The sequence below is a fragment of the Lampetra fluviatilis genome, chromosome 9 (assembly GCF_964198595.1).
Source record: "Lampetra fluviatilis chromosome 9, kcLamFluv1.1, whole genome shotgun sequence".
Classification (NCBI taxonomy): Eukaryota; Metazoa; Chordata; class Hyperoartia; order Petromyzontiformes; family Petromyzontidae; genus Lampetra; species Lampetra fluviatilis.
Window position 1 is genome coordinate 11,387,610 of NC_136283.1, and position 26,873 is coordinate 11,414,482.

Here is a 26,873-nt window from a genome sequence, read left to right on the forward strand (position 1 = left end):
CATTTGTAAGGGAAGGGGGGGGGCAATATTAGTGGGGGTTGCTGCACCCGAGAAAGGAGGGGCCGAGTTCGTGGGGGGTGGGGCGGGGTCCGAAGTACGGGGGGCGGGGGGGCTTGGGAGAGAGGGGCGGGGGGGGGGCGGGGGGGGGAGAGGGGCGGGGGGGGGGCGGGGGGAGAGGGGCGGGGAGGCGTGGGGGAGGGGGGCGGGGGACCTGGGGTGCTACCCCCTTGGAGGGTGGAGCCCCGGGTCGAGGCACGCCACGTGACCAGCACAGCTGGCAGCAGCGCGGTCACGTGGCTTCCAGCTGACACGCGTCTCGTGCTCGCGTCACGTGCGCGCGGGGGGTTGGTGGTGGGAGGGAGTGGGGGGGGATAAAAGGGGGAAGAGGAGGAGGGGGAAGAGGTGGAGGAGGAGGAAGACAGTGACGACGAGGAGGAGGAGATGGAGGTGTAGGTGGGAGAAGAGAGAAGAGAGGCGATGCCTTCGGGACTGTTGGAGAAGCTGCTCCGGCGGGGCTGCGCGCCGGGCCCCGAGGAGGCGGGGGCAGCCGGCGCGGAGCCGGGGCAGCCGTGCCCGGGGTGAGCGCGCACCACGTGGGCATTGTGCACTGCACGTGGACCCCGCGCGACAACGTACACATCATCGCTACTACATCGATTATACACCCACACATTCATACAATAGACTGCGCACGTGGATAGCTACAGTAGACGCTGCACACGTGGATAGCTACAGTGTAGTTTAACGCGTAGGCTTTCGCGACTAATATCCATATTATAGTTTTTTTGGGTTCGATCGCGTTAATATCTAAATGTGTCGTTAAACCCGACACAGCCAATTAGTATGTTATGAACATGCATTATTAGTACAGCACACCGGTGTGTTGGAGAGCCAAGCCACAACATTTACAATCCGAGTACAACTAGCTTCACCGGTGTGCTGTATTAGTAACGAATTAGCAAGTTCTGTTTACGTGACAACCCTTACTGATTGGCTGTGTCGGGTGGTAGTGGGTTTCACGACACATTTTGACGCGATCTAACCCAAAAAGCATGTAGCTAACTCCACCACACACACGTACAATGCATATCCACTCCTCGCAGTGTACAACTACACGGTCAGAGACGAGCATTGTGTGTGTCGATCACTACAACATCAGCTGTGGTCGTGGCCCCGCTGTGTGTGTGACTGATCGATCCAGCGCTTACCAAATCACTCTGATCACTAATCACTGTTGTATCGTCGCTTCTACCGTGGTTCAAGACTTGTCGTTGGCATTTAGCAGCGGTGCAAGTTGGTAAACATTGGCTAGGATGGCTCCTATACTGGTGGACTTAAATGTTGGTGCCTATGTTTGTGTCGACAGAATTTAGTTTCTTTGTTAACCACACCTCCCCCCAGCTCCATGGTTGTGTTTACGTGCCGCAAGTGGTTATTGCAGGGCAGGTTAAAGGGTGGATGTGAACAAAGCCACTGGGGCTCAGATTAGCAAGGTTGGCTACGTATGGTGCAAAATAAGTTTTCACCCATACAACTTCTGTGTAAGGACCCTTATTAAAGTCACTCGAGACGAAATGTAATGATATTCGCTTCCAGGGGGCGATTGTCAGACACAAGGTGATGGATGATCTTACATTTGTCCTGTAAAGACGCGATGTCACAAGCACAATTGGGAATGTGCCATGATTTTAGCGGGGGGGGGGGGGGGAGTTAATGCATAAAGCTGCCCCTGGTGTAAAATACAGACGTGATGCGCGTGCCACGTGAGCACGTGGACATTATACTGGTAGGAATCTCCTGGTTACACTTGCCCACAGGGGATATAAATATAAATATTTCCAGCAACTATGAAAATGATGGTGTCATATAATTGCCATGCTCTCAATTACCGCAAAGGACATTTCGTAAAGCGCCATATTTTAATTCACTTTAATAGTGATTTTTGGTATTTACTTTCAAGAGTCTAGTTTGGCATTTCATAAGTATGTCGTCAGGAAAGTAAATGATGAAAAAAATTGCAACGGTAATCCCGATATGGCGATATTTAGTAAGCCGGGAGTGTAATGGTGAAATCTGATTATCGAGTCAACCCGAATAAAAATGCAAAGCCCACCCAGTTGAGGTGTTGGCAAAGGGAATGGGGGAATTCAGGTTTTGAAAACCTCTCTGTATTTCATTGGATCCTGGGGGCAATGTGACCATGAAGACTCGTGCTGAAGTAATTCGGCTCGAAAATGCTATAAAATAAAACTCAAACTCACAAAGGTAAACTTCTTTTTGATTTGTAGACCATGATCAATTTGTAAAAGCCACAACTTCTCAACTTGACAACTATCATTATCCCTACCTTCATTTTTTGTATCTTTTTAGTGTTCTGTAAGTCGGTTTATAAACAAAAATGCACTTAATATTTGTTTTGACTTAATGTGAGTTTCTAAATGTTGACAATCTACTGCTGGATGAGGGCCTTCCTATGCCATGCGGTTATTTGGCCTTCACACAGATCGGTGCAGGTGTCTGAATGCTGGAAGTGTAGACGTTGAAACGTAGAAGTAAAGTACAACAATGCATTTTGCTGCACTGCCATCTGCAACCTCCCCGAAGGAATTCACACACCACTACATTCAAGTAACAACTCAAAACACATCTCTTCGCACTTGTATACAAAAACTAACTCTCAACCACAACTTTTTTTTATATATATATTTTTGAAACAACTGTAGATAGTTTGAAATGTATTTACATACTTTTTACATACTTTTTCTCATTGTGATGGTGCTTTTGAGTGGCCGATTTGTACGAATTTAAACAAGTAAAATTGTCTTGACTTGCTCACCATAACATAGCTCTGCAGCAGCCTACTACAACCTCTTTGGCATGGGGGTCTCCCTTTTGAACACTCCTGCCTTCACGTAAACCTGCTTGGCTTCCGTGATTAGACAAGACCAGGCAAATTTAATGAGATTTGATCAAAGGCAACTTCAGAACTTGCTATATATTACGGTGTTCACTTGGCCTTATTGCTGTTTTTATCGTCGCAGTCTTTGTTTACACGGACCATCCTTTTTGTTTCGATTTAAAGCTTTCGTGACTGCAGGGATTCATCTTCTTGGTTATTTCGGTAAAGTCACGTAGAATGGAAATAATAACATAATAAAAATAAAACATAATAAAATAATTCTCACGACGTTTTGGCCACAACGCAAGCAGCTGTCCTCAGGTGAAGAACAGGTCTGTCGAGAAGACCGTCTGAATGAAACACCCCAGGCTTGGAGTGTATATTTAAGCTGGGTTGGAGGGGGAAGAGCGCCTTGACAAAATAATTTGCATATCAAGAGGAATTTGGCATATTTATGGGAAATGCAGATATGGTATTAGTACCACTTGTGAAATGCGTAGGAGGTGGGCGGGGGGTCTCAAAGTGTTTAAGTTTGTCCTTCCCCCGTGCCTCCAATTAACACTGTTGGCTACTTACGGTTGCAAAGAAGTTCTGAATGCATGTGTAAGGGCAGTACGGGCTGATGTAGGGACGGTACACTCCCCGTGGCCATGGTTACTAATTAACGTAACAGAGCAGACAAGGTCACGTTAGGGTAATGTGGGACCTAAGTGGTTGCTAATAATGATTGATGCGACAAGCGTTGACAGGGTCGTGTGAGGGAAAGCACGGAACCTAACGGTCGTAAATTGTAATAAGGGCAGAGACAGACAGGGCCAGGTGCAGTGAGAGAGGGTTCGGGAATAGGGGCGTGGCCGGGTCGTGAGGGGGATAAGAGCCGGTGTGGACCGGGGCTCTGGGCTGCTGTTGTGGGGGAACTGCCGTCGCCGTCGTCACCTTGGAGCGGGTCGTCTTCATCATTCTGGAGTGGGCACCTTGTAGTCTTAGAAGGCTAGAGTTATGTTGTCTCGGAATTGAATTATCTAAGTTACCCAAGTGGATATAGTCACTTGTGGTTACTCGTTAAGTTATCAGTGAGTGTGCAAACTTTATTCATAATAAATAGACGCATAACTGAACAAGACTGTCTGAGAGTTACATAACACGTGCAGCGAGTGACTTCTGAGAAACGTTGTGTCGAAGACTTCTTATTTATTCTCACACTTTAAGCACAACACTGGGCGATACATCTATGTAACGTTTCTATGTAGCTACACATATCCGACCCTTCTACACAACCCCATCGTCGGTGTCCAACTACACAGCTGTCTGACTAGCGCAGCGACGGCAAAGATGAGAGCCTTGCAGAAGATCGGCCACGTGGCCGGATGACGGTGAACAGTGATGCAGCCAGGACCCGCAACAGCACCGAACCTCTGGTCGGTCCCCCTTGTATACACCCCGGTGCGACCTGGCCCGACCTCCGGCCACGCCTTCTTCCAGAACCTTCGAGTAGGTTCCCGGAGCTTTCCGATTGACTCCGCCTTTCACCTTTACCCCAGATATGCCCCCCTCATAATTAGACATTATGTAACGTGCCCATAACCGCAATTACCCCTTCGGGCCCGACATATGCATACATCCATTGTCCATTGATGTTTGGTGGTGCTAACGAGATCTGAAACCTTTCTCGGTGGTGGTGGATTTTATATCTCGCTAACTGGTGCTCATGCAGGGGAAAGTGCACGTAATTGTTACGACAAGCATCGTTACCGGACATATAGTAGTCGTTCTACGTGAACCGATTTAAAGCTGCGCGTCTTTACTGATAGGCACCTGGGGTAAAATACAATTTTACAAAATGGCGAGTAAAATTGCACAACGCGAAGCAGACTGGAGCGAGCATGTTTTAGAAGTGCCGTAAAATCAATAGCAGTACAAACAATGGGTTTGTGTGCTCACTCACCCAGGTGATGTGAGGGCAAGTGCTGTTACGGCACGCACGTACGCATTTGATTCATTGCTTGTCCTCGGTCCGTGCAACACCACCGGTGGCAACGGTGACTGCTCGCTTATATATTTTTCATTTCGTCTTTGTGGCCGCTTGCCAGCACGGCAGCGGCTCCGTACGTCTATCCAAATTAGGCTTTGGTGAAACGGAATGCGCCCTCCTATCAATATATTTAAACTGATGAAGAAGGAGCAGCTGTAATTGAGGTATTGCTCTTAACACTCGTGTAAAGAGAAATGCTGTTGTCATGTAACGTGCGAGGTATTTTTCTGAGTTTGCTCAATGTTACCATATTGTGACTTTTTTTTTTAAGTCTGGAGCTGCCAAATTTTTTTATTTAACCTGAAAAGCCATTCTTGAGAACCAAAATAATGTATTTTTTTATTATTCACATCACATACTATTGTAGTTCCATGGAAACCAAGTTGTATTTGGCCAATTCTGGAGAGAAATAAAATTGCACTGGAAATGTTTTAACTTACAACGAAGGGCATGGGACTTGGTGGGTTTTAGTCCCTGGTAAAAAAGCTAAATGGTTTTAGAGCAGCATCCCAAGTCTGAATGTCACATCGTGTACTATCATAGTCACGTGACATATGCGACTCGGAAGTCTTCGCTGGGTATCCTCGACTCGCGTTTCATCATGAAGCCACTTCTCGTTTTTTTAATGCTTGACCACCCAACTCCTGAGGCTGCTGAAAACCTCTTTATTATTTGTGATTGGGAATACTCTCAGTAAAGAAATTGTTGAGGGAAGGCAAACAATGCAAGTAATTCCTCCCAATTTACACCAGCGTGCATCGTCGAGGTTTATTAATAGATTGTGGTGATTTATTTTACAATGAGTGTAATATAAATAGATGGCTGTGGGCTTCGTTGTACCGAACAAATGTGCCCACTGAGCTGCCGTGTGCATGTGTGCGTGTCTTTGGGGAGCGGTAATGTAGCAGCGGTTAGCGCGCTGTGCTACGAACCCCAGTGACCCGAGTTCGATTCCCGCTCACGGCTAACGCCAGTGATTATCTGAACTGGTCCTGGACCTCCCCTAGGTCGACTAAGCCTTAAATGAGTACCTCGTGAGGTGTGTAAATATCGTCACTGGGGAGACAAAGGTGGCCGGGCGTGGTGTAGAGGTCGCAACCGGGTACCCGATACCCGGCCGGGTACGGGTACCCGTTTGCGACCCTGGTGCGGCCGGGTACGGGTGCGGCCGGGTACGGGTGCGGCCGGGTACGGGTGCGGGTAGGCCGTGAGTCACTGGTGAGTAACCGTTTGTCACTCATTTCGGGTAGGGTACCTGTACCCGGCCGGGTACGGGTAGCCATTTGCGACCCTGGTGCGGCCGGGTACGGGTAAGGAATCAAAACCCGTTTGCAACCTCTGGCGTGGTGCTGGCCACCCACCCCCATGTGTGCCGTGTCGGACTTGATAGGTTCTCGATAACAGAACTTGCCCCAACAGTCTTAAGGCTAGACGGGGTGTCTTTGTTAGTGAATTGTAATGATGTTCGGTTTCTGCAGAGCGCAAGTTTCATCATAAGTCGATGCTTCCATTGGCCTCAAATATATTTTGGCCTAAAGTCTTGAAGCAGCAAATGGAAATACCCCCTTGAGAGGTCATGTTTTTTTTTACATCCTCATGATCACCTTGGGAGGTGGGGGGTTGTGTACTGAGGTTAGGTACTTTTCTTTCCGATGCATTTTTCATCACGTACAGAGTTAGAATTGGTGCCAAGGTGGTTTGCGTACTATTCAATGCCACCTTTTACAATTATCGTGGCCAAAGCTCAATTTTTGACCTTTGTTATGGCCTTTTGCCCTGAAGCCAGTAGACATGATCACCGCATGTCATTGCATTCCCCAACATACATTCACTGTGGTGAAGATAGTAGGAACAAAGTGATCAAGCAGGTGCACAGGGCGTGCGTTCGGGCCGCTGTGTGGTGGCCCTCCGCTGGAAGCGTGTCAACACGTCGGGGGGGTGGGGTGCCATGCTCCCACCTTCCTCGTGATGTCGGGGGGGGGGGGGAAGCCCTCGGACCACAAAATCTGTAAACACGCACGGGTTCGCGTGTGTGCGCGTGCGAGCACATGTGGCGTTGAGCACGTGCCACTGCGAGTCAGCCTGGCATGCGCGTCTGGCATGACGACTCGTGATCTGTGCGTGCGTGTGTGCGTGCGCGCGTCTGAACAAATTCACAGCAGTAGGGGCCTCCCTGCCGGATATAAACAGCCCTGTAGAGCACCGGCCTCGGCTTGTGTTACACTTGCAGAGGGTCTGCATGGGAATCCTTTATTGCTTTGGCTTGTTCTCAATTATTATAAAAATGAAATTTGCTTTGTTGTAGGTTAAGAATGATAATTTTTAAAAAAAATTCTCATGCCATGTGGTGCTTTGGAGTGCTTGACTCGAAGTTCACGGTAACTGATGATAATCACGAGTTAAACGACCTCGAAGTTCAAAGTTGGTTTGTGTTGACTCAGCCCACCGTACCCCTTTAGGATGATAAGTACTTAACGTGCTACTTTACGCGAAGTCGACTGGTTGCCCTATTGAGACACAGACGCACACGAAAGAAACGTGGAACTTCCTGCACTGGGTCAGGGGCTACCAGTTGATTGTACAGGGAAATACGTTTGTCGATGTGTAATGTGTGGGTAGTTGAAGGGTGACCACATCCAGTTCTGTACTTTTTGAAAGTGAGTGAATTTTCCCTTTGCCTTTTAAGGTGCTCCTGTTATACACTTATGGCTGTTAGTCCTATCGGGAACGCCACAGTAAATTAACGGGATTGTTTATTAAGCTTTTTCAAGAAGCGCCAGTTTCAGATGCAGTTCCCGGTGCATGACACAAAACACGGTTCATCGTGCAGAACACAAATCGGTACAACCCGATTTTATCGCGTCGGCAGAGCCGGACGGCATAACCGCGAAAACTCATGCAGTTATGTTTCAAAGTTGCCCTTGGTTAATTCCCAGATATTTGACCAAAAATTACTTCTTTCTGCAAAAGTTTGAAAAACTCTGAGGCTTTGCAGGCTGAAGATCTCGCATTTCTCCGTCGAGTCTTGTTCAGCATATGGTCTGCGTAGTTGTGAGGGTTCCCGTGGTCACGTGGTCTGTGTTGTGCTGCTGTGAGAGGAGTCGAGGCAGAGCTTGCGCGGTGGTTGAAACATTTCGGTGTAAGCACCTGCCGCTCAATATCCCGTGCGGCCCCTTCCAGGTGGTGCACGGGCGACGATGACCTCCGCCTCGTTGTCTTCCGCGACTGCGAGCGCCGTGGGCGACAGCTCCTCTTCGACTCCAAGACTGTGCGCAAGCTGCCGAGAACCAGCCCGGTATTGCTGCCAATCCCACCATGCTGACGGTGCCACTACATGGTCACTTAGGGTACCACTGCATGGTCACCACACAGCCCAAACCAGGTCATCGGTGTCGGCACCGTCATTGTTTTCGGCTTGAAGACAGCCACTGCAGTGATTACTAAGACTGTCCCATATTGAGCCACGGCTGTTATTGCTGTTGAAAAGTGGAATGGTGGCATGTGCTGCACTATGAACTCTGATGTGCGTTTGATGGCCTGGCCACGGCTAACATCAGTGCCAAATGACATCCAAACCGGTCCTGAATCCCAACTGCCAACTCGCACTGACTAGGACGGTAAGGTATGGTCAAACAAACTCCTTTGACCAACATGTCAATCGTAGGCCTTAAGCCAGAAGTTGGCAAAGCATTGTGGATAATAATAAAACAATAAATAAATGCTAACGCTATCGATATCATTACCATGGTAATTACTGCGTTCACCACTGCTAATTTTTCCACTCTTACCAGCAACACTGTTCTGACGGCATACTGAGCGTCCTTTTTGCAGCCATAACATCATCGGTAATAGCACCGCCATCACTGATCGTGCACAAATACAACCAAGACACTGCACTACACCGACTTCTAAAGTGCCACATAATCGTTCAAGCGCGTCATCATCATGATCATCGGCCATTATCTCACCACTATTGCCATCCCCCGAGGTTTTGCATTGCGACAATCTTGTACGTGAACTGATCTCGGTGCTTTTATCTTGCCACGGTTGCCTTCTTGGCACATTCCGTTTCCTCGTTCTGTCACTCATTTGTCCAGTTGGCCAGCGTCCCTTCTGCCTCGATTTTTTTTTACAATTTATTGATCCGTGTGCTCTTCTTCGTGCTGCTTTCTGCACTTTTTGCTGTATAAGTAAATAAATACATCTGCCATATGCGATGGCTGATAGTGTGGTACACAAGTTGTGGTCAGATAGAGGAACAAAGGTGAACAACTCCTGCCTAATGTGTACAAATTGTGTTTTGTCAGTTTGAGAGTTTGTTAGAATTGGCTGCTGAGGTGATTGGCACAAAATTCTTCCAGACCAGTTTCGCAACTGCATTCGGCCTCCACCCCCCACCTCTCATTGTGGGTCATCCCCTTGCGGTATCAGTACGAACATGTCCTACCGTGACATCCACCAGGCCGTGTTATGTAGATCCTTTATCTACCTCCTGACTTCAAGTATCGTTCATCTAAAGGGTTTCTCCCATTTCATATTGCAAGTGAAATTTTTTTTTTATATAATTCTTGACCACGGTGTTTAGATTTCACTGCAGCATTGGGTTGACCCCTTCTCCGCCATAGACCAAACCCGGACACAATTCTCAGTCGTACAATAACCGGCAATCAGATCTCAGTATAAATCAGTTCCTGCCACCTGAACACAGACACCATTTCCTCCGACTGTCCAGGTCCTACCTGGATGGGTGGCAACTCTCTCCTGCTCTGCCTTCTTGTTCCTGTTCCAAAGTCTGCCCAATTTGACTGATTTGCATCAGTTGTGCAGTGGCTTGAGTACTGTGCTCTCACCAAACCGCACTGATCACTGCCGTGAACTATGGCCCAACAACTCGCATCACACCGCTGTGGTGAAGGTGATCTTATCTCCCTCGCCTGGTATGATGGAGGTTGTGGGTTTGACCCCCGACCCTGACGACGCCTGTATACGTGGAGTTTGCTTGTTCTTCTCGTGGTTGGTGTGGATTTTTCACTGGGCCCTCTGGTTTTACCCTCCATGTTTTAGAAACATGCGATTTAGATAACTTCGCTACTGCTATAGATTCCCGTGTGTGATGGTGATATCGGCCACTGCGATTAGCTATCATCATACGTGGCCAGGTCACCTCTGAAAAAGAGCTCCATAATTCGGTAAATTTCACCTGGTAAAAACACACAGCAGGGAAGCATTCCTCCTAGCTGATGGTTGACACGAGGATGAAAAATATATCGCGTTGTATTTTTCTTCCCCATTCAAGAAGATGACGAAAATTTTAATCAAATGTCACATTTACTGCGTACACTGGATGGAAGTGCAAAAACACACTTCGAGTTGATTTAATAAACACCAAAGGTAGACCATGAACATGTTTCAACAGTTGATTCCTTGACTCTTGTCATGTGGCCAGCAGTTTGTGGCACCGTTCAGAATTACGTCATACTTGCAGCAACGGCAGATTTAAATCCATCGATGCCAAACTTCCTTGTGGGGGGGCGCAGTTTGAATGAATTTTACAACCACGGCAGCAGGCGAGAGTTTCGTGTTTGATGGACCTTTTTATTTTGAGTTGAACATTAATCGAGCGCAGGAGGGGGATCTGAGTCTGATGCCAGAGCGCGAACCAGCACCACCGACACCTGGGTTTGAGTCCAGGCAGCTGTCTCTTCTCAAGTGTTTTCCAATGACTGCACAACAAACACCTAGCAGAAGAAATGTCTAATTACATTGTGCCGACAGCACAATTGGCAATATAATAAACATAAATGAGGGCGACTGCTTTACCCGGAATATGAAATTGGCGTTGAAATCTTCACTCGACACTGTAAAAGCCATATCTGCCCTGCACCCTTTCTGGTATTGCCAGCGAATGGATTCCACTATGGCAGGGACTCGTCCCACCTACGTGCATCTACAGGGCCTACGAGGCTACGTTCTTAACCCCCTGCGTTTCTACATCCTCACCAATGCCAGGATTGTCATACTCTTGATTTTCACGTCCCCTGCTGTAATGTTGCCCTGCAACCGTCAGACTCGTCACAAGCTCGGAGACGCATTTTCCTGCATGCCTCATCTCCTTGTCTGTTTTATGGAGATCAAAAGGGTATAAGCACAAGTGAGCCTGTATCTGCACACTTGGTACTGGAATTATTGATGGCTTTATAAACCCTTTCCTTGTTCTGAGGAGGGTGGGTCCCATTCACTGCTGAATCGTGCAACGTGCAAGTGGTTAGCGTTAATTTTATTTAGAGAGGCGTAATGCTGTTGTTTTTAAAGAAATTGTACTCGCCACGTAGAACTGTAGTCACATGACCGCGCTCTATAACAGCTGGCGCCAAACTTCCACACACCCTCCTGCATGGGCTTGGTCAATCTTCTGACCTGAAGACATGCCAATAAAGTTATTTTGGTTTTTCTTCAGATTCCGTTCCCAACACGCACATCGGAATGAGGAAGAGATTAACATCGATTTTTTAAGTCGTGATACACGCATGACGTTGCGTACGTGAACATGAATGCGCTCTGATCGGTGTATCTTCTGTATGATGGGTTAATTGTCATCCAAGGAGCCACGGTGGGTGAGTTATTCTTATCGCTTGTTGCACTCGAAAATTTACGATTTTTTTTTGGTTGTGGTTGCTCCCCGTAACGAGATCCAGATGTCACCCGGGACACCAAGCCACAGATACACTGGGGGTAATGCTTGTTGTCTGTCGTTCTTCTCTGTGACCAATGTCTCCTCACTTTGTTGCACAACAGAGGAGCTCTTCTCTACAGATTTGAACGCGTCGACGACGCTCTCTTTATTAATTCGGCAGTGCCCGGCGCGGTGCCGTACGTGTCGTGCACGGAATGGCACTGAACTGTGGCCATGACCCTCCCCCCATATCTTGTGCCCCCCCCCCCCCCCACGGCTTTCGTTTCAATGGGGAGCCTGAACGAGCCAATAATAACCAGATGACGAGGATTTGTCGATCACAGGATGGCAGTTAAGATGTGGTGGACTGAAATTGATTTATACAGGCAGTAACACTTTAACAATACTTGGCAAAACCTGTTAATTTCGTGACCACCATTACAGTATGTACTTACAGCTATTGATTAGATTTGGGACATCGACATTACTCCTTTTTAAAATGTAGGCTTTTGCATCCAATATCAAGAGTCCTAATCGGCACGTTTGTTCCTGTGTCAACCCTATTATTATTATTTGGCTGTGTTGGGTGGAGGACTGTTTTACGACAAGCCATTTTACTTACACAATCTGACCCAACAACAACAAAATCTATTGGGAACAACTCTGGTCCGGTTACCATTCGGGATGACGCGAGTGCCTCTTTTGCAGTCCACTGGATCTTGGTCCATGTTCTCTGGCCAGGAATCTCTCAAGTCGGAGGTTCCTGACCGCGTGCAGCCCAAGGTGCAGTGGCGCAGTGTTCCCACAGGCAGCTCGTGGTGGTGACGCCACGCAGCCAAGGTCAATTGATCCTTTTAAAGAACAGTCGCTGATTCAAGGAATGTCACATTAGACGGCTTTTTTTCTCTTTAATGATTTGGCCCACACGAGCTGACCAAGTGGGTCGAGGTTACACACCTTACTCATTCGTCTGGCTGGCTTAGTTCCTGGGCCACCAGAGGTGCTTGTTCGGTCCTGTGGGCAATAAACAAACCTGTCAAGCAACCTGACCTTCTTCAAAATAGCCCCGTGTTTAAATTAAGACCTGCAGATCTGTGCCACGAGAGGCTTGCAGCGCTTTGGAGCCTGTCATTGCTAAATGAAGGTGGCACTTTCTCACAGCAAATCACGTTGCTTTTTCGGCAGAATGACATGTCAAAATCCGCCATTGTTCCACTTGGCGAGGTTTACTTGTGGACAGCTGATGGATCACTTTTTAGGCGCGAGTGGAATGGGGACCAATTGGTGTTCCACAGTCTGTGAAACCACTGCCAAAGGTCACGGTTGTTGTCTTCTGCCAAGGCTGCGATCACATGCACGTACACATTTGTTGTCGCATTGATGCAAGCCCATTGCTGCTGATGACAGATGTATTTGTGTGTGTGTGTCTGTTTGTGAAACTCCATCTTCCCCCCCCCCCTCCCATCACTGACTGCCCCAGTCCTTACTCGCATCCCTTTACCTACTTTGGCATTCCCATTAGCTCTGTCGTCTCTCCACATGGGCACTGCTCAGGTTCCAGGCAGTTAAATGTCATTGGGTCCCCAAATCAGCAGGCGCTTTGGCTGCAAAATGAACTTTCCGTGCGATTTTATCATCGGCACTCGTCAGAAGTTAAAATGTTATTATTCGATCGGCAATGAAAATAATCCTTATAGCACCTCTGATTACCATGGTTGGCTACGTACGGTGCGAAAGAAGTTCTACATGCATACACCATACATACAGTATATACAAATAGCATTGTAGAAATATTTCCTTTTGAAATCTTGTGTTTAATTAAGGCAAAAAAGCTATAAGCGCCGATTAAAATGTCTGGAGTCAAACAAGTTCCTAATTGAATAAAGGTTTGGAGCTTGAAACCAAAATAATAATTCCTGCTTGTGCAGTAATAACTAAAGACATTCGGCATGCCATTTGTTGGTGCACATCAGCTTTGCGACCCGATCCGGCCTTGTAAGCCAGTTGTGGCCTCATTGCGTGTGGCCAAAGTTGCATCTTGACAAAGTGTTTCTGCTGCTTGGCACTCCGGTCTGCTATCCCAGAGACACGGGCACGATTCCTGGATACGCACATCAGGAGCAATGGGTCAATTTAAAATTTAATTATTTGTGCCTCAGCCCACTCGGGCCAAAACTGAGTACAGACGGACTTTGCTTATCACCACCCTGTAGGACACTAGTTTGTTATGGCGCGCTTTCTCTTTTTTTCGAGGGGGGATAAAGAAAAACACTGGTCAACACACTTTTTCTGGCATAAGGTATTCCAACGGTGTTAAGGTAATTTTGGGGTGCCGATTCCAAATCTGGGATCAGTTTTTGTCTCACATCAGGTTTTTGAGATATCAAATGTTGCATTTTCAATAAAAACTGCTGAAGAAAAATATTAAATAAATGTGGATATCTACATAAAATGATATTATAAACACACTATCCTAAAAATACAGCACCATATTTTAACACTAAAGCAGTCACTGACTCGCAACAACTTGCAATCATAAGTGACAGAGTTAATTTCGGGTTAAATCAGACTTGGAATCAACACCCTGCAATTGGTCTAAAACAGCTGCAAAAGTCCAGGCCAGAAAAAAATGTTTTTTTGTTGACCAGTGAAATCTACAAAGTGGCAGTACTTGCGAAGGAAACGTACCCGCCCCCATTATTCGCTTAGCCAATGAGAGCAATGAACGCTCCGAGCCAATCAGACCCCACCTCCCGCAATTCGATTACCACGATTCGTGGTCACGGTTATAATGCTTTTAAATCCATTTGTTTAGCCAGATGAGAACTCGCGAGACACAGATAACCTTGGGCTTCACCTAAAAAACCTCATCGCAGAAATGTCGACTCGGGGTAGCAGCTCCTCCAACCTCGTCTACCACCTCTTACATAATACTTACTGATGTTATAATAAATTACTCTCTTCATGAAATAATGTTTTACGTCTTTGTTATTATTGTTAGGGCTATTACCTATACCCCAATGAAGCCCTCGTATATTGCTCCATGGGGAAAAAATAACGCTGTTGGGAACGCATCCTCACATACACAATGAAGCAATGACCACCCCTGTTAGCGCCGATTCGATTAGCAGACTCTTCTCCAGGAACGCATCGAGGTCTTCCTGCACATGATAGTGTGCTCGCACAAGTATTGGAAGAACAAAATTATCTAGTCGTGGGTAGTGCTGGCACCACCATCCCTGTGCATGTGTTGTTCGCCTTAATAGGTACTCGCTAACAACAATTACCCCTCCAGCGTATAAGGCTTACCGAGGGATGTGTGCCCTGTGTGTGTGCGCGCGTATATCTCCGTGCGAACGCAAGGAGTGTGGCGTGAAACAGGCGCGCGTGTTTGGGAGGTTCTGTTATCTCGGCAGTGCCTCTTCCGCTCCGCAGCCCGGCGCCAGTCTCCACGAGGAGGAGGGCCCACGGTACCAGGTACGGAACCTCCCGTTCCCATCTCGGGCCCTGTCGCTGGCTTCTGCTCGTACCACCTGCGTATGCCCAGTTACGTATTGGGGAGTGGTAGTGTAGTGGGTTGGGGCGCTGCGCTACGAATCCGGTGACACGAGTCCGTTTCCCGATCGCGGCCAACGCCAGTGCCGATTATCTGAACCGGTCCTGGGTCGACTTGGCCTCACATGAGTACCTGGTGCGGTGTGTAAAAACATTGCCGCTGGGGAGACGAAGGCGGTTGGGCGTGGTGCTGGTCGCCCACCCTCTTTGTATGCCATGCCGGCCTTTAAAGGTGCTCGCTCGTAGCACTTGCCCCAACAATCTGGTTGAGGCTATATGGGGGATCTTAGTTTTTTTTCCCAGTTGCATGCACTTTTTACATCCTGTGGCGCGAGTGGCGGTGCCGTTCGTTACGCTGCCCCGCTCCTCTAGCCCGGCCTCATTTGCTCAAACGAGAATTCGTTGACCGCGTGCAGGAGGAAGCCAGAATGCCTGCTGGAAAACAATGCATACCAGACCAATGTAGACTCGTGCTTGTGTTAACACGTACGTTTTGACCGCTAATGTTATGATAATTCCGACTTGTGTAGTAACAACTAATAAGTTAAGTTTCAAGAATTGACCGTTGGATAATGGCGGGTTTAACGACACACATATACGTGATCTAACCCAAAACATATTTGAGGATAATATTGGTTGCGAAAGCCTACATATTAAACTAAGTTTCGAGACATTCCACATGCCCTCTGTTGATGTGTTTGAGTATAGCGATCCGATCCAGCTTTGTAAGCCAATGGTGGCCTCCTCATAATGTGTGCCCAGGGTCGCATCTAGGAAAAGTGGCTGAAGCGCACCGCTCTGGGAATGTGGCCCATAATTGTGTTCCTACCCTCAGCAGTTGTTCTCAACCTTTTTTTCTTACACCCACAACCAATTATAGCCGCTTTCAAAATCTCAGTTGCGGTGAGCGACGTTAAATAGTGGCGTATGTACAAGTACGAAATGTGTCATTTGATCAAGGACCGGTCAACTGGGTAGTGGGTAATGGGTGGCACGTGGTCCATCGATGACCGTGAGGGTCTGCGGGCTGTTGGACCCCTTGTTCGTTAACAAAGCCCTTGGCGATGTCTGCAGATCAGCATACCGCTGGTTGGGAACCAATATCCATTCGCATCTTGTTGCTTTTGTGGATCTGCATATGACAGGACGATTTATGCTTATTTTTACTGTACGAGTAGTCACGTTATCTTATATGCTTCTGCTGCTGTTGTGTGTGCGTGTGTTTGCGTGCACGTGTATGCCCACCTTACAGTGGCATTCAAGTGCACAGCCTGGCACAAGCGCCGTGGTGACGTCACCGCAACTTTGTTGTTGTGTTTGTGCAGACGCTGCGACAGTGCACCGACGTGAAGATGCTGTGCGAGATGATGTTTGGGTCCGTGGCAGTCAGCCTCAAGACGTCCACGCTGAAAATCCACCACATCAGGTGTGGCCCAGCGCAGGCAGTCCCAGACGACACAAGACATTGATCCGTGCAGCCTTCAACACTGCCCACTGGGAGTCTATAACTCGGTTGTGCACCTTTTTCCACTGTAGACCAAGCCCAGACATATTTCTCATTCGGCTTTGGTCTATTACCAAAAGTGTGCAGTTTTCTGCGCTAAATTTCTACGCAACACCAGATCTCTGTACAAATCAATTCCTGCTGCCCAAACACAGACGCCAATTCCCGGACTGTCCGGGTCAAATCTGGACGTGTGACAGTGCTGCTGTCTGTTACAGCACTGCTGTGTCCTTGCAGCTATCGATGTGCTAATCAACATAAGCAGTCTTTTGTATTCTCCCCAATGTGGGGGTGGTGGGGTGGGGTGGGGGGGCTCTTTTGGCAGTAGTGGAATGATGCGTGGTGCTTTGCTGTGTGTCGTGTGACACACAGGTGCCCACCCCAGCTGCTGCTCAGCAGGGTGTACAGGGTGCGCACTTGCAGCGGAACCAGCACTGCCACCAGCACGTGAGTACGCGAGCGGCCTGGGAGAAAGAGGGCTGATGAAGTGACTCTAAAATTAGTGCTCTCAGCTCGAGGCTGACATTTGATGCTCTGCCACTTGGTGGAGATCCATGAATGTGCGTCTTCACCATCCTTTCATTGTGAGTCTCGCGTCACCCTGTCGCCTGTGTCAATCTGTTGTTGCAGGCTCAATGAAACTTTCAATTGCTCAAACCCGATTTTCAGTGAAGCCAAGCCCTGCACTGACCAAACGCCCGAGTGTGGCAGCCAAAGGGGTACTGCACGCACCTGCACGCACCTGCACGCACCTGTCCCCACAGGTACCAAAACAAAGCTTTTCTTTAGCCTGCGTACATTCTTTGGACAAGCTCAGTTGTTGAGCAGCTAACTTTGTACTACCTGGCTGCAACACCACCTCATTCAGGATAATGCCTCACTATTTTTTCTCTTCATCGACAGGCTTAAAAATGATATTTTGTCCAAACCTAAAACTTTTCCACACATCCCACACGTGTTTCTCGTCGGCCTAGGTCATATTCGTAATAAAAAATTTTGGGTTGGATCACGCAAGTATAAATGTGTCGTAACTCTCCACCACTAGACGCAGCCAGTAAGGTTTGTCACGTAAACAACTCGCCAATTAGTGACTACTTCAGCCCACCGGTGTGTTGGAGATGAAATCCACAACATTTACGATTTGAGTACCGTGACGTTTCGCTGGTAATTACATCAGCATCATCGGGCGATTGGCAAGAATAGTGACGCAATCCACCTGCTTCCGGTCTTAAATAGAGCAAGATGGCGTCATCACTGTGAACCCATCGGGTGCAGAGATCCGAGGTGGAGGAGGGGGGGGTATTGTAATACTCTTATATAAGTGCACAACTTTATCTATCTTTGAACGCTGCACTTTCCGTCGTTTTCATGCAGGGGGCGCTGCAAACCTATGCGCTCCCTGCATGAACGACGCAGGCGCAGGGATAGACGTTTGACTACGTTGGAATCGATCTGCAGAAGGCGGTCTTCTCGCACGGCAGTTCTATGTTACTTTATCTCGATCGCGCAATCCCAAACAGGTGAAAGTCCGCATCGAACCGAACCCCCAGCAAGGCCATCTACTTAACGACGAGAGAAAATTCACACGACATGTACTTTTCAATTAAGTCTTCCAGATGTAAAATGATAAAAGCTTTTAATGAAGAAATACAATTAGCTAATTCAAAACATAATACAATTCAAAGATGTTTAATTTTAAAACTTTTAAACGGAGCATCGGGTGCTTGCGTGAATGCGTCGTTCGTGTGCAATTTTTAGTGACTTTCCTGGCCGAAGGCTGTAAATGGTTGAGGGGCGCCACAGGCACCCCCGAACAACCCCTAGTTAATTATATAATAGATTAGTAATCGGGTAATTAGCATGCGTTTCCTCCATTAGGAATACAGTTGTAAAATGTATTGCTTAATAATATGCTTCCAGGCCGCACTCAGCTTGTTGCTGTCAGAGCGGTTAAAATTATTTGTATTTATCTCAATTTCAATAGACTCTGGAATTAGTCTCGGCAAGTAATAATTAGTTTTACACAACACTTAAACGTTATTAAAATAAATTGAGTGGCCTTGTTGGCAAGCATGTTCTGCAACTGCCGACAGTTGTGTTTTTGAGATTATTTAATATTTCTTTGATGTTCTTTTAGGCTTGCGCTAATGTTACGTCCTGTCTGTCCAATATAGCATCTGCCACATAAGCTATTTATCCGATATACACCTTCTGTTGATAACTTGGGCAATTCATTTTTAGTACAAGATACTAGTTTTTATTTTATTTGTGTACCATGCAAAATCTTACTCTTATTTTCTGTTTTTACAAAACTCGAGGTAATTTTTCATTTACTCCCACAATATGGTATTTTAATAACCATTTCCGCTTTCAGCAGTATTGCTATTAGATCTTGGATTGGCATTCAATGTTCTGTTAATTTGAGCATTGTTCTAGCCATTTAATCGCAGCACTTCTTTAACATGATTAATCTGTCTCCATCTGACACTTTTAGCCTGCTATATGAGCGTCTTGATGAGAGAGGATTTCTGTGCGGGTGATGATGCGAATCTGCATTCAGATAGGCATCGGTGTGCGTATTTATTTGGTGTACTTGAAGCAAGTGCTCTTGCTTCAAAGTTTTCCATGTACAGATTCCCAATGGCAGGAGACAAAGGAGAGCCCATTGCTGCTCCTTCCTTTTGTTTAAATAAATCACCTCTCCTTAAGAAAGCATTGTTATTTCGACAATGGTCAGCTAGTTTTGGAATATCTATCAATGCAGTGCTGTCTGCTGATGCCACCAGCTCTCCAATTCCTGGACTGTGCAGGTCAAACCCGGATGGGTGGTGACCTTACTTCAAGTTGACGACTCTGTCACAGATGGTCATAATCCACGGTAGACTAGCTAACGTTTGTGTGCGTGTGTGCGCTGCTTCCCCAGTCTCCAGCGCTCCCATGGAGATGCCTCTGAAGACCGTGGTTGGTGCACTACATGGAGGCCGCATGCAGCCCGGTAAGGGCACGAGTCATATCGCTGAGGCTGCTGATGATGATGCTGCTATGGCGCGGTGCATTGTGATGCGGTGAATGACTGTGCATGTGTACGGAAGTTGCAGGATGTTGCGCAGGGGGTCGTGGTCCTCTCTGATGTATCCGATCTGTCCCTGTGACCTGACTTTTAAGCTTTTTATTCTTTGTTCCTTTGACTTTTATTCAAAATTTGAATTCAAGCTCGGTACCCTTACCCAGGAGCTGCTGTCTAATTCCAAGGGCTGAATATTGGTGTGGAGTTTCTGCGTCTGATATCGGTTTGCCTCATTCTCGTACTTGGTGTTCAAGTTGTCACTTTTGTAACTCTGACCCCAGTCTCTTGAGTTCTCGCCTGGCTTTAAGCAACATCAATTAGAAACTTGATTTGGCAATTTAGTCCTGATCTCCTGACCCCTGACGTTTACGCCCGGTCTCAAGCACTCTGAGGCGTGATCTCCGAATCTCCGATGTCTCGCCTCCGAGCCCTTCTGGTGTCCTGCTACTCTGTGCGCAGGCTCCGTCGGCAGCATGTTCTCCATGCCAGGCGCCTCGCTGGGCTCGCTAAGTTCACTGGGCATGAGCACCGGCACCGGCACCTGGCACCGCAGCCTGCATGCTAGCGGCACCACCTCCCAGCTGTCGAGGAGGTCTGTTTTCTCTCCCCGCTGGCTTGCTACACGAGCGTGTCCTGTGTGCGTGTTGCTGGCGAGCGTGTCCTCGCAGTGCGAAGATATAAGCAGTGCTACCCCAGTCGCTAGGTTGAATACGGAGATACCAACGGACACCTAATAGAGACGAGCTGGGGATATGATGCTGTATCTCACCTGAAATACCGTCACAACAAAAAAAATTCCCACACCCGTAGGTTTGTTTAAAGTCTATAAAACAAATCCGCAGATTCTTCCCACGTCCCCGTAATTGCATTGTTCAAAGTTGCATTCATTGACGTACGTTTTATTGGTTTAGACATTTTTTTTTCTACCGATTTTAAAGTGCGTCAGTCCCCTTGTGCCGTGCCTGCGCCAGGGTGGAGGACGACGACTTCCGCCTGCTGTCGGACACGGGACAGCCCAGCCCGTCGAGCCTGCGCCGCATGCGGCTGGCGCTTGGCGTGATGGTGGCGCTGCCCGTCGGCCACGAGGCCGCCCTGCAGCACTTCCTCTTCACGCACTTCCTGCTGCTCGAGGGACGCATGCGACGCCTGAAGGTGGCCGTGGAGAAGGTGTGCCCTTCGCCTAGCCCTGCATGCTTCTAACCCCGCCTCCTACACATCTTCCCCGCGTCGGTGCTGCATTGCATGCGGAACTTGGGTCGACCAATGACTGTGCAGAGCCAATATAACTACCATTTTTATTCCACCAGGTAAGGCCCACTGAGCTATATAGCTCTTTTTCAGATGCGACCTGGCCACATAATAGATCAACGTAATGGCTTATGTGGAAGTTTATAGCAAGCAAATACTCCACGCAACACGGGGAGAACATGCAATCTCCAAATATACAACGGGCATTAGGGTCAGATCGAACCCACGACCTGCATATTTGGTGCGGCAGATAAATTCTAAATTGAGCAGTTGACTCCTTAAGGCTTAGTTAATGCGGAAGAGGTGGGCATACTCACTCTTTACCCCACTGCACGAAACTTGCTGAGACACTAACTAACGGTGGACACACCACTGAGTGGACCGAGGCAGAGGGATTTGACAAACTTGCATCATTGTTTCAACTGCCGCTCCAGGAGATGGAATCTAACCGGCGACGTCCGTATTGCAAATCGTGCTCGCCACTACAGCACGGAAGCTTCCTTCGTTTCGCAGTTAAAAAGTTCAAATGCTCGACATTTATATGCATATGCAGAAAACTGGTAACCATATTTTCAACACTGTTACTGACCATGCAGAAAACCAATTGTAACGGTGTGTATCAACTAACCCTATACACTATGTTCTTGTGTTCATGCCTGGCCAGTGGCTGTTTGCGCCATGTTCACGTCATCTCTGTGCTGTGCCCTGCTTTAGGCTATGATCACCTGCCGAGGGATTGAAGACTGTGAGCGGAGGCTGCAGGCCTACATCGGCATGCTGGTGGAGGCCCTCGCTGTCTTCCGGTACCCACCCAGACCCACCCCTGTACAAAAGTGTACGTTGTTTTTGCTTGGTGCGATACCAGCTTGTCATTCGTGTGTGGGACGTAACGTGGGGAACTAATATTCTCCAATGACTCGGTAGGTTATTTTGTATGCAGTATTGTATTTATTTGTGTCAAGTAAGGATCCATACCCAACGGAAAGGGTCTTTGCCTATAATCCCATTAACCAGCATTGGTTCAAGTGGGCCTTGCTCCACTGATGTTACATTTAAAAGTCAGAACCAGTCCAGAGTTTACTTTTGTTGAAACAATGCTGCTTAAATTATGCACTCCTAGAACGCCTCATGGCTGCGATCTGTAAATATTTCTTCCTTTTTGTGGAGGGACCGATATTTGAAGTTGGCTAGTTAAATTTTCTTGTATAACCTCTCGCGACGACGCCTCCATGCTTGTTTTGCGTCGTTATTCACGTGCTCAGGAGGGGCGTACGGGACCTGTACTCCCAGCCGCGCCTGCAGCAGCCAGTGTGGCTCACCCTGTCGCAGGAGTGGAGCGACCGCCAAGCCGTGTGCCACAGATTCATGTCGGAGCTCTCGGCCCTCGCCAGCGACTCCGGCAGACTGAGGTATGGCAAGTGTACACGTACAGCCCCCTTTGGGTCCGTGCACTGCTGGATGAGGGCCATTCCACGCTATACTGGTCATGGACCTTGCTTCACCATGGGGAAGGGGAGGGAGCAAAGGTGAAGGTGCCAATCAAAGTCACGGTGGCATAGAAGTCCAGTACAACAAGTGGTGATGGTGCTGCTGCACTGGAGGCATTACGGTTAATACAGTCAAATGCTTAGATGACCCTTGTAAGCTGCTGTAAATGCTAAATTGTAAGATACAAGTGTAGTGACTGTGCTTGTCACTGTATGGTGCCGGGGCTTGCGAAGCCACGGCCGGTAATGTGTTGTCATTACGGGCAGCCCGGGTTACGGGATGTAGTACCAACCCTAGCGGGGCTTGGGTGAGCGCTTGTTAGCGCGGAGGCACCGCGAGCAGTGTGCGGTGCAGGCTCCCCGGTGAGGGAGCGATAGGGAGCGTCAGCCAGCCAGGGTTACCTTGGGGCATGATACGCTGGTTGACCTGCTGTCACGTGACCGGACGATATTGGAGGGGGGCCACCGGTGGACGGGGGCCGTGGGGCGGTCACGTGGTCCAAAGGAGCTCTCGGGAACCTTCCAGAAGGAGCCCGAGAGACCTGGAAGGTGGGCGGGGCGAAGGGCGGAGCCAGCCCCAGCCTAGGGGCATATAACGAGGGCCCTGTGAGGAGCTCGGGGTTCTTCGTGTGCTTGTGTTACGAAGTTCCACGGCAGGGAGAAGAAGCCTCTAGCCACGCGGTCCGGGACCCAGCTTGTGGTCCGGACCGGGATGGCAAACCGTGTCTAGTTCTGCCGTAGCGTGGCTAGATGGCATTCGAGACCCGAGGTGTAGATCGTGCTGTGTTGTGTGTTAAGGTGTAATAATAGTGTGCGCGCGTGCACAGTAGTATCGCGGTTATTGCGTTGCGCTACGAAACCGGCGACCCGAGTTCGATTCCTACTCAAGGGTCCACACCAGTGACGATTACTTGAACCGATCCTGTGCCTCCCCGAGGTCGACTCGGCCTCAAATGAGTACCTGGTGCGGTGCGTAAACATCCCCACTGGGGAGACTAAAGCGGCCAGGCGTGGTGCTGGCCACCCACCCATTTGTGTGCTGTGCCGGCCTTCATAGTTGCCCGCTAACAGCACTTGCCACAAAAGTCTGAAAGCTATACAGGGGATCTTCGTGTGTGTGCGTGTGTGTGCGGATGCGTGTGAAGGTTTATTCAGGCCCTGCTGACGGCCGTGCTGACTCACCACGTGGGTTGGGTGGCCACGCTGACCCCCGGCGGTCACCCCCTTGCCCGCACCGCCCAAGCCTTGTCTTGGTCTGCCACCACGGTGCCGCCGCACAACCTCAACCCTATCCAGGCCCAGCTGTGTGAGCGCTCGAGGAGCAACGCCGACGTGGTCGCGCATGCGCACACACACACAGCGCGTGCTGTCACCGGGAACCCACGCTGCGCGTGTGCACACGGGAATACGTGCAGTAGTTGCTGCCATAGCACGCATGTGTGTACGTGCCTTTGCTTTGGCCCAGTGGGGAGCAGTGGTGGTGCACCTTTTGGTCAATCCATAGCACCTGGGTCTGTCTCGTTATGTTCTGCCAGCAAGCATCGACATGATGACGTCAGGTGGCTTCGGTAAACCTAGCCTGGCACGAGCGCTGCGGTAATTTCCACCGCTACTTGGTGGCTAATGGCAACGCTGCGCTTCAAACCTAGCCACCGGAGTTCGATTGCCGCTCATGGCTAACATCGGTGGCAAACTGTTTCTGGGCCTCGCCAGGCTTTTAAATGAGTACCTGGTGTGGTATGTAAACAGCAGTCCAGGGCGGGTTGGGGGGTGTGGAGACAAAGGCAGCCCGCAATGATTCTGGTAACACCACTCCCTCATGCTCCGTGGCGTGCTCTCTATAGGTGCTCGTGAACGGCGCTTGCCCCGACAGTGTGTAGGTTATACGAGGGAATCTTTTGTGTTTTTGCGTGTGGCACGTACGCAGGCTCGCTGCAAGGCTGCGTGGGCGACACGCCATGGCTCGCACGCACCGTGGTGCTGGGCCGGGACCGCGCGGCCGTCGGTCGCGTCCTGCGCGTGCTCACCCACTTCATCCGCTGCCCCCCGCTGCAGGAGCGGGAGACTGAGGGGCCCCAGGGCCCCACAGAGCATCCCGACGCGGTGGAGATGCCGGAGGCCGAAGGGGCGGGCTACAGACTCTTCACGTCCCTCGTGAGTGGGGAGGTGGAGATGTCGGACTACGTGGTGGTGAGCGTGGTGAAGAGCGGCGAATCGCAGGAGCAGAGCGACGTGACGCAGCCCAGCGAGCTCCCTACTCAGAGCGGGATCCAGCTCCGCGGCACGGCTGGGGATAAACCAGCGCACGCATCCACCGCCGGTGGCCTGCTTTCCTACTTGGCTACATCAGCCTTCGCCTTGCGGTGCAAAGTGAATGCGAAGGGCGGCGGAGCAGACCGAGCGGGAGAGGGTCGTATCGGCAGCAAGACGCCCGCTCCGTGTGCGGTGCAGCTGCTACCGATGAAGGAAAGTGTTGCGGCTCTCGGAAGGGCGGCTGTAGCACGGCAAAGCCGCGTGCCAGGCATGTCCAAAATAAAACGTTTGTCTCCTGTGGGGGAGCTCAGCCCTGAGAGGAAAGGTGCTATTGGGGGCGCAGACGTGAGCTTTAATGAGGAAGTTTTAACGTCGGATTGTCACAAGATTGGCCCTTCCGAAGCCGCCCACGAACCCGAGCCGCTTTCCTCCTCCGACTCCGACGCGAACGACCACGAACTCGTCTCCAGTTGCAAAACGCAGGAAGACTCTGCCGATCTGGGTAAAGACCTGGGTGGGCAACTGGCAGCAGCCCAGGACGATTCACAAACACCGGGGCCAGCGATGGACACGAGGAGTAGCGCTCCGGACGCGAGACAACCATGCCATGCGGACACCGGCGTTGATGTTGCAGCCAGGACAGGTGACGGTGGACACGGCAGTGTGACCGAGCGTGCCGGTGATTCATCTGCAGAGGCCAAGTCGCCACTGCACAGGGCCTTCCGTGCGAGCGACTGTGAAATCCCTCTGCCTCGGTAAGCTGTCCTTGGGGGGAGGAGGGGGGGGGGGCGGAATTCAAAAGTTGTTTTTGTTTTAGTCGGGCCCTGGTGCGGATTCATACTCTTAGGTTTTTTCGGTAAAGTCACGTAGGTAAAAAATTAAAATTAATAAAAGTAAAATAAAATAAAAATCACGACGTTTCGGAGGCAACACAAGCCTCCGTCTTCAGGTGGAACCGTCACAGCACGATAGCTGTATCAAGTGAGAGAAATTCCAAGAACACAGTATTTGTATATATACTGGTTGAGGGTGGGAGGAGCCAAGGTAGACCCTAACTATTCATTTTTGTGAGGTTCGGTGCGGGTGAAGCGCGCTGTTAGGAATGAGCCTTTGTTGTGTAAACTATGTGCGGATGATGTAAAAGGGACTGAGCGTGCGGATGTTTGACAATTCCTTTGAGAATTTTGCTTTTGTACAGAAATAAAGGACGTGAAGAAAACCCACTCGTGCCAGGGAATAATAACATTTTTTAAAAAATTACAGGTCCACTCCAGATTTTCTGCACTACCGTTTATTGGCCACCTCGTGGGCCGGCGTGCTTGGTACGCTCATGCCAATCGTGATGTTTACTTAACCCAACAACCTCGCCTCTAAATCGGTGTATTCATGAACATGTCGCTAAAATGTTAAATAACGATTATTTAACAAGTCCTTTTTATTCACCACGGTTTCCTTCGCGAGTCAAGCGTGATGTTACGTTTCGAGCCCGGTTTGGGGATGCCGCATTCGTGTAATGGCTCTGCACGCTGGACTACTTCCAGAGGCCACCAGTTTGGTCTGCCGACGCGGCAGTTATAACAATAGAAACGTTTCCTGAATCCCCCCCCATACCCCACATCTGTCCACCCAGCACTATCAGTGTGTACACCACAGCTCTTCGTAATAAAGGTTTTCTTGGGTTAGATCGCATAAATATATAAATGTGACATTAACCCACCACCAGCCGGCACACCGGTGTGCTAAAGTGGTAACCAATTTCGATTTATAGCTTTCGTGATTGCAGGGATTCATTTTCTTGGTTCTTTCGGTAAAGTCACGTAGAAGGGAAACAATAAAATAATACAAATATAAAACAATAAAATTCTCACGACGTTTCGATTGCAACACAAGCAATCATCATCAGGTGTGACTTTACCGAAAGAACCAAGAATAGTAACTAATTGGCACATTTTGTTTACATGACAATTCTTACTAATTGGCTGTGTAAAAAAAAAAACTTTATTAATAATATTGGTCACGAAAGCCGACATGTTTATACACAGCTAGTTGATTGGCAGGGCGCGAGGTGGGGTAAAGTGTGGGTACCTCCCACCACCTTAAAACGCATCTGGTCAGTGTGGCGCAGTAGGCCAACATGGAACCTTTTTCTGCATTT

At 49.0% G+C, this 26,873-nt stretch overlaps 1 protein-coding gene across 3 annotated transcripts in view; it reads left to right on the top strand.

Annotated features, from left to right (window-relative positions):
• Nucleotides 1-419: 419 nt before the first annotated feature.
• LOC144934193 (folliculin-interacting protein 2-like) overlaps nucleotides 420-26,873 on the top strand; it is a 39,992-nt gene continuing 13,538 nt past the window's right edge. For 2 of the 3 annotated variants that reach the window (XR_013637138.1, XM_078859763.1), the window contains exons 1-13: nucleotides 420-578; nucleotides 8,112-8,226; nucleotides 14,968-15,081; nucleotides 16,485-16,585; nucleotides 17,036-17,110; nucleotides 17,294-17,382; nucleotides 19,587-19,658; nucleotides 20,190-20,322; nucleotides 20,702-20,897; nucleotides 21,693-21,781; nucleotides 22,241-22,387; nucleotides 23,611-23,771; nucleotides 24,393-25,473. Coding sequence is in view for 2 of the 3 variants with exons in the window: in XM_078859763.1 (XP_078715889.1) it covers nucleotides 478-578; nucleotides 8,112-8,226; nucleotides 14,968-15,081; nucleotides 16,485-16,585; nucleotides 17,036-17,110; nucleotides 17,294-17,382; nucleotides 19,587-19,658; nucleotides 20,190-20,322; nucleotides 20,702-20,897; nucleotides 21,693-21,781; nucleotides 22,241-22,387; nucleotides 23,611-23,771; nucleotides 24,393-25,473 (2,474 nt within the window). In the remaining variant the exon portion in view is untranslated. The remainder of the gene's footprint in view (nucleotides 579-8,111; nucleotides 8,227-14,967; nucleotides 15,082-16,484; nucleotides 16,586-17,035; nucleotides 17,111-17,293; nucleotides 17,383-19,586; nucleotides 19,659-20,189; nucleotides 20,323-20,701; nucleotides 20,898-21,692; nucleotides 21,782-22,240; nucleotides 22,388-23,610; nucleotides 23,772-24,392; nucleotides 25,474-26,873) is intronic. The other variant, XM_078859764.1, reaches the window with a different exon arrangement.